Source organism: Episyrphus balteatus, chromosome 1, assembly GCF_945859705.1.
Source record: "Episyrphus balteatus chromosome 1, idEpiBalt1.1, whole genome shotgun sequence".
NCBI lineage: Eukaryota > Metazoa > Arthropoda > Insecta > Diptera > Syrphidae > Episyrphus > Episyrphus balteatus.
This window is the reverse complement of record NC_079134.1, coordinates 61706252-61714599: the sequence shown is the minus strand read 5'-3', so window position 1 is coordinate 61714599 and position 8348 is coordinate 61706252. Positions and strand designations below refer to the sequence as shown.

At 31.3% G+C, this 8348-nt stretch overlaps 1 protein-coding gene across 1 annotated transcript; it reads right to left on the bottom strand.

The window, feature by feature from the left end:
- Positions 1-6144: 6144 nt before the first annotated feature.
- On the bottom strand, positions 6145-6897 carry LOC129905217 (uncharacterized). Its single transcript, XM_055980648.1, has one exon. It carries the CDS (start codon positions 6895-6897, stop codon positions 6145-6147), a length of 753 nt encoding a protein of 250 aa, XP_055836623.1.
- Positions 6898-8348: the final 1451 nt, after the last annotated feature.

Below are 8348 nucleotides of genomic sequence, written 5' to 3'. Positions count from 1 at the left end.
GCCGCATTGGGTTAATATAAAAACAGCAAGCTAAAAAAATTGCCAATTAATTGCCGCACTCAAAAAAAAAAAATAAAACTGTTTTTGGCCTCATATCGTATAAAGTTAGCATGACAAACCATCTATTTCTTAAAACCTTGGTCAATTTTAAAATTTTTTTGTCCAATTAATTGCCGCATTGGGTTAATATAAAAACTGCAAACTCAAAAAAATTGCCGCGCTTTTGGTTTTTTTCAAAAAAAAAACTAAAAACTGTTTTTGACCCCATATCGTATAAAGTTAGCATGACAAACCATCTATTTCTTAAATCCTTGATCAATTTTAAAATTTTTTTTGTCAATGAATTGCGGTATTGGGTTAATATAAAAGCTGCAAGCTCAAAAAAATTGCTGCGCTTTTGGTTTTTTCATAAAAAAATTAAAACTGTTTTTGGCCTCATATCGTATAAAGTTAGCATGACAAACCATCTGCATATTTCTTAAATCCTCGGTCAATTTAAAAATTGGTTTGGCCAATTAATTGCCGCATTGGGTTAATATAAAAACTTAAAACTCAAAAAATTTGCCGCGCTTTTGGTTTTTTCAAAAAAAAAATTATAACTGTTTTTGGCCTCATATCGTATAAAGTTAGCATGACAAACCATCTATTTCTTAAATCCTTGGTCAATTTTAAAATTATTTTGGCCAATTAATTGCCAAAATAATTTAAATATATATATAATTTAATATAAAAACTCTAAGCTCAAAAAAATTGCCGCGCTTTTGGTTTTTTCAAAAAAAAAAAAATTAAACTGTTTTTGGCCTCATATCGTATAAAGTTAGCATGACAAACCATCTATTTCTTAAATCCTTGGTCAATTTTAAAATTTTTTTGGCCAATTAATTGCCGCATTGGGTCAATATAAAAACTCTAAACTCAAAAAAATTGCCGCGCTTTTGGTTTTTTCAAAAAAAAATTAAAAACTGTTTATGACCTCATATCGTATAAAGTTAGCATGACAAACCATCTATTTCTTAAATCCTTGGTCAATTTTAAAATTTTGTTTGGCTAATTAATTGCCGCATTGGGTTAATATAAAAACTGCAAACTCAAAAAAATTGCCGCGCTTTTTGTTAATTTTTCAAAAAAAAAAAACTAAAAACTGTTTTTGACCCCATATCGTATAAAGTTAGCATGACAAACCATCTATTTCTTAAATCCTTGGTCAATTTTGAAATTTTTTTGGCCAATTAACTGCCGCATTGGGTTAATATAAAAACTGCAAACTCAAAAAAATTGGTACGCTTTTGGTTTTTTTTCAAAAAAAAAAAAAAAATTAAACTGTTTTTGGCCTCATATCGTATAAAGTTAGCATGACAAACCATCTATTTCTTAAATCCTTGGTCAATTTTAAATTTTTTTTTGCCAATTAATAGCCGCATTGGGTTATTATAAAAACTGCAAGCTCAAAAAAATTGCCGCGCTTTTGGTTTTTTCAAAAAAATATTAAAACTGTTTTTGGCCTCATATCGTATAAAGTTAGCATGACAAACCATCTATTTCTTAAATCCTTGGTCAATTTTAAAATATTTTTGGCCAATTAATAGCCGCATTGGGTTATTTTTTTGGCCAAATAATTGCTGCATTGGGTTAATATAAAAACTGCAAACTCAAAAAAATTGCCGCGCTTTTGGTTTTTTCAAAAAAAAAAAAAATAAAACTGTTTTTGGCCTCATATCGTATAAAGTTAGCATGACAAACCATCTATTTCTTAAAACCTTGGTCAATTTTAAAATTTTTTTGTCCAATTAATTGCCGCATTGGGTTAATATAAAAACAGCAAGCTAAAAAAATTGCCAATTAATTGCCGCACTCAAAAAAATTGCCGCGCTTTTGGTTTTTACAAAAAAAAAATTAAAAACAGTTTTTGACCTCATATCGTATAAAGTTAGCATGACAAACCATCTATTTCTTAAATCCTTGGTCAATTTTGAAATTTTTTTGGCCAATTAATTGCCGCATTGGGTTAATATAAAAACTGCAAACTCAAAAAAATTGCCGCGCTTTTTGTTAATTTTTCAAAAAAAAAAACTAAAAACTGTTTTTGACCCCATATCGTATAAAGTTAGCATGACAAACCATCTATTTCTTAAATCCTTGGTCAATTTTGAAATTTTTTTGGCCAATTAATTGCCGCATTGGGTTAATATAAAAACTGCAAACTCAAAAAAATTGGTACGCTTTTGGTTTTTTTTCAAAAAAAAAAAAAAATTAAACTGTTTTTGGCCTCATATCGTATAAAGTTAGCATGACAAACCATCTATTTCTTAAATCCTTGGTCAATTTTAAAATTTTTTTGGCCAATTAATTGCCGCATTGGGTCAATATAAAAACTCTAAACTCAAAAAAATTGCCGCGCTTTTGGTTTTTTCAAAAAAAAATTAAAAACTGTTTTTGACCTCATATCGTATACAGTTAGCATGAAAAACCATCTATTTCTTAATCCTTGGTCAATTTTAAAATTTGTTTGGCCAAATAATTGCCGCATTGGGTTAATATAAAAACTGCAAACTCAAAAAAATTGCCGCGCTTTTTGTTAATTTTTCAAAAAAAAAAAACTAAAAACTGTTTTTGACCCCATATCGTATAAAGTTAGCATGACAAACCATCTATTTCTTAAATCCTTGGTCAATTTTGAAATTTTTTTGGCCAATTAACTGCCGCATTGGGTTAATATAAAAACTGCAAACTCAAAAAAATTGGTACGCTTTTGGTTTTTTCAAAAAAAAAAAAATTAAAAACTGTTTTTGGCCTCATATCGTATAACGTTAGCATGACAAACCATCTATTTCTTAAATCCTTGGTCAATTTTGAAATTTTTTTGGCCAATTAATAGCCGCATTGGGTTATTATAAAAACTGCAAGCTCAAAAAAATTGCCGCGCTTTTGGTTTTTTCAAAAAAATATTAAAACTGTTTTTGGCCTCATATCGTATAAAGTTAGCATGACAAACCATCTATTTCTTAAATCCTTGGTCAATTTTAAAATATTTTTGGCCAATTAATAGCCGCATTGGGTTATTATAAAAACTGCAAGCTCAAAAAAATTGCCGCGCTTTTGGTTTTTTCAAAAAAATATTAAAACTGTTTTTGGCCTCATATCGTATAGAGTTAGCATGACAAACCATCTATTTCTTAAATCCTTGGTCAATTTTAAAATTTTTTTATCTAATTAATTGCCGCATTGGGTAAATATAAAAACTGCAAGCTGAAAAAAATTGCCGCGCTTTTTGTTTTTTCAAAAAAAAATTAAAACTGTTTTTGGCCTCATATCGTATAAAGTTAGCATGACAAACCATCTATTTCTTAAATCCTTGATCAATTTTAAAATTTTTTTGGCCAAATAATTGCTGCATTGGGTTAATATAAAAACTGCAAACTCAAAAAAATTGCCGCGCTTTTGGTTTTTTCAAAAAAAAAAAATAAAACTGTTTTTGGCCTCATATCGTATAAAGTTAGCATGACAAACCATCTATTTCTTAAATCCTTGGTCAATTTTAAAATTTTTTTGTCCAATTAATTGCCGCATTGGGTTAATATAAAAACAGCAAGCTAAAAAAATTGCCAATTAATTGCCGCACTCAAAAAAATTGCCGCGCTTTTGGTTTTTACAAAAAAAAAATTAAAAACAGTTTTTGACCTCATATCGTATAAAGTTAGCATGACAAACCATCTATTTCTTAAATCCTTGGTCAATTTTGAAATTTTTTTGGCCAATTAATTGCCGCATTGGGTTAATATAAAAACTGCAAACTCAAAAAAATTGCCGCGCTTTTTGTTAATTTTTCAAAAAAAAAACTAAAAACTGTTTTTGACCCCATATCGTATAAAGTTAGCATGACAAACCATCTATTTCTTAAATCCTTGGTCAATTTTGAAATTTTTTTGGCCAATTAATTGCCGCATTGGGTTAATATAAAAACTGCAAACTCAAAAAAATTGGTACGCTTTTGGTTTTTTTTCAAAAAAAAAAAAAAATTAAACTGTTTTTGGCCTCATATCGTATAAAGTTAGCATGACAAACCATCTATTTCTTAAATCCTTGGTCAATTTTAAAATTTTTTTGGCCAATTAATTGCCGCATTGGGTCAATATAAAAACTCTAAGCTCAAAAAAATTGCCGCGCTTTTGGTTTTTTCAAAAAAAAAAAAAATTAAAAACTGTTTTTGGCCTCATTTCGTATAGAGTTAGCATGACAAACCATCTATTTCTTAAATCCTTGGTAAATTTTAAAACTTTTTTGGCCAATTAATTGCCGCATTGGGTTAATATAAAAACTGCAAGCTCAAAAAAATTGCCGCGCTTTTGGTTTTTTCAAAAAAAATTAAAAACTGTTTTTGACCTCATATCGTATTAAGTTAGCATGACAAACCATCTATTTCTTAAATCCTTGGTCAATTTTAAAATATTTTTGGCCAATTAATAGCCGCATTGGGTTATTATAAAAACTGCAAGCTCAAAAAAATTGCCGCGCTTTTGGTTTTTTCAAAAAAATATTAAAACTGTTTTTGGCCTCATATCGTATAAAGTTAGCATGACAAACCATCTATTTCTTAAATCCTTGGTCAATTTTAAAATTTTTTTGGCTAATTAATTGCCGCATTGGGTAAATATAAAAACTGCAAGCTCAAAAAAATTGCCTCGCTTTTTGTTTTTTCAAAAAAAAATTAAAACTGTTTTTGGCCTCATATCGTATAAAGTTAGCATGACAAACCATCTATTTCTTAAATCCTTGATCAATTTTAAATTTTTTTTGGCCAAATAATTGCTGCATTGGGTTAATATAAAAACTGCAAACTCAAAAAAATTGCCGCGCTTTTGGTTTTTTCAAAAAAAAAAAAATAAAACTGTTTTTGGCCTCATATCGTATAAAGTTAGCATGACAAACCATCTATTTCTTAAAACCTTGGTCAATTTTAAAATTTTTTTTTCCAATTAATTGCCGCATTGGGTTAATATAAAAACAGCAAGCTAAAAAAATTGCCAATTAATTGCCGCACTCAAAAAAATTGCCGCGCTTTTGGTTTTTACAAAAAAAAAATTAAAAACAGTTTTTGACCTCATATCGTATAAAGTTAGCATGACAAACCATCTATTTCTTAAATCCTTGGTCAATTTTGAAATTTTTTTGGCCAATTAATTGCCGCATTGGGTTAATATAAAAACTGCAAACTCAAAAAAATTGCCGCGCTTTTTGTTAATTTTTCAAAAAAAAAAACTAAAAACTGTTTTTGACCCCATATCGTATAAAGTTAGCATGACAAACCATCTATTTCTTAAATCCTTGGTCAATTTTGAAATTTTTTTGGCCAATTAATTGCCGCATTGGGTTAATATAAAAACTGCAAACTCAAAAAAATTGGTACGCTTTTGGTTTTTTTTCAAAAAAAAAAAAAAATTAAACTGTTTTTGGCCTCATATCGTATAAAGTTAGCATGACAAACCATCTATTTCTTAAATCCTTGGTCAATTTTAAAATTTTTTTGGCCAATTAATTGCCGCATTGGGTCAATATAAAAACTCTAAACTCAAAAAAATTGCCGCGCTTTTGGTTTTTTCAAAAAAAAATTAAAAACTGTTTTTGACCTCATATCGTATAAAGTTAGCATGACAAACCATCTATTTCTTAAATCCTTGGTCAATTTTAAAATTTTTGTACCCGATTAATTGCCGCATTCTGTTAATATAAAAACTGCAAACTCAAAAAATTGCCGCGCTTTTGGTTTTTTCAAAAAAAAAATTAAAAACAGTTTTTGACCTCATATCGTATAAAGTTAGCATGACAAACCATCTATTTCTTAAATCCTTGGTCAATTTTAAAATTATTTTGGCCAATTAATTAAATATTATGCAGGTTCCCAAAAGAAGAATGTTCTTAATAAAAAGAATATTTATAATACAAACAGGAACAATGTTTATTAAGCAAAAGTATTTGATTGAATGAAAAAATATTAATTACAAAATTAATAACACATAATTATCAGAAACACAATACATAAATTTAGTACAGTAAATATATCAATGTAAATAATTATTGTAAACGTATATATTGTTAAAGACCAATATTTAACACGCCCTCTCAATACAATAGTTAACAATAATGAAATTAATTTAGTTTTCTTAATCCAAGTGCTTCAGTACATTTCGAGTGAACTTCACGACTCAACGGCTTGGTAAGAATATCTGCAGTCATCTGATCAGTTGGTATATGTTGCAACACAAACATCCCAGCAACAACAGATTCTCGAACAAAGTGATGTTTGATGTCGATATGCTTAGTGCGTGCATGAAAAACATGATCATTTGCCAAACACAGTGCACCACGATTATCAACAAAAATTTTAGTTTTAGCAAAGTCCAAAAATCCAAGCTCCAGCAATATACTTCTCAAGTAAATTGCTTCCTTTGAAGCTTCAGATAAACTTACATATTCAGCCTCTGTAGTGGAAAGGGCAACAGTTCTTTGTTTTGTTGATTTCCAAGAAATTGCTGCACCACTGAGTAAGAACACATACCCAGTATACGATCGACGATCTATGACACAATTTCCCCAATCAGCATCAGTGTATCCACATAAGGCTTCTTTCTTTTTTGTATATACAAGCCCAAGACTTGCACTTCCAGCCAGATACCTTAGCACACGTTTCGCTGCTAACCAATGACATTTATTTGAATTGCAAGTAAATTGTCCCAATCTTGAGACAGTATTTGCAATATCTGGCCTTGTCGCCACAGAAAGATCCATCAAGGCACCAATAAGCTCTCGATACGGAAATGTTTCCTGTGAATCATTAACTGGTGGATTGTCAAAACTTACATTCTTTTCGGAAGGTGTCGCAACTGGATTGCACTTCTCCATAATTTCGAAATCTTCTTCCAAAAATTTCTTAAGTTGCGATGATCTTTTGGCATCTTTCGAAGCAACTAATATGTCGTCAACATATATTAGTACGAAGATTCTTTCGCCCTCAGAATCATCTTGAAAAAGACACGGCTCATTGACTGTAGGCTTCAATCAAAAACTCAGTAACTTTTCTGTGAGTTTGAGATACCATTGACGACCAGCCTGTTTAAGTCCATAAATAGCCTTTTTCAACCTACAAGCATTGCCTCCATTTTGAAAACGGTTCAGCATCTTCTTCGCTTGCTCTCCAAAGTTCGATTTTTCCCCTTGTTTAGAAATAATTCTTTGCAATATCTCATGCAACATTTCAGGTACTCTCATCGTCACTTCCTTTTTTAATGTTGCATTTAAATATGCCGTCACAACATCAAATTGCCATACTTTTAGGTCAAACTGTACAGCAAGAGCCAATAGCAAACCTAAAGTTTCTAGTCTTGCAACTGGAGCAAATGTTTGATGATAGTTAACTCCATGCTTCTGACTATATCCTTTCGCTACGAGTCGAGCTTTTCGTCTTTCGACCTGACCATCAGAGTTATGTTTGTTGGTCAAAACCCAACGGCACCCAACAACATCACTTTTCTTGTTGACCTCAACTATTTCCATGGTATCATTTTTGAGCCAACTCATCACTTCGGATTCCATGGCATCCTTCCATTCCACGCTTTCGTCACTGCTCATAGCATCAGCGACACTGATCTCAACAACACCAGCGAACTCTTCAATTTTACTTTCTGTTTCAGCTAGTATTTGAAGGTTTTCTTCTTCGTTTTCTTCCTTCGATTCTGTTGTTTGAAAAAGTTTTCTTGGACGCCCTCTGCTTCCAGTGCGAAGTAAACGTGGCCTTGCAGGAGCTCTTTTAAGATCGGTACGTGAATTTTGTACGTTTGATTCAGGTTTTTCTTCAGAAATAGCTTCATCTATCAATTGACTCTGCTCTGCCTCAACTTGGCTTCGTTCGGGCTTTCCATTTTGCCACAAAATGAACAACTCATCTACTTCAGCAGGACAATCATTCGGAAGTTCTTGTGATTTCTCTTCAACGAATTTCAGATCACGACTATGCACAATTTGACGTTTACTCGGTACCCATACGCGATATCCTTTACTTTCTCGCGGATACCCAACAAAAATTCCTTCAACAGATCTTGCCGCTAGCTTATCCTTGCCTGGATTTTTGTTCAAAATGTGCACCTTCGAACCAAATGTCTTCAGATATTTTAATCGAGGAATCTCTTTATTCCACTTAGCAAAAGGAATTTCACCATTAAGACCACTAGTAGGACAACGATTTCGGATATGAGTTGCTGTTGCTACTGCTTCGGACCAAAATCCAGCACTCAGACCAGACTGTATCATCAAGCATCTAGCCATGTCCATGAGGGTTCGGTTCATCCTCTCGGCTA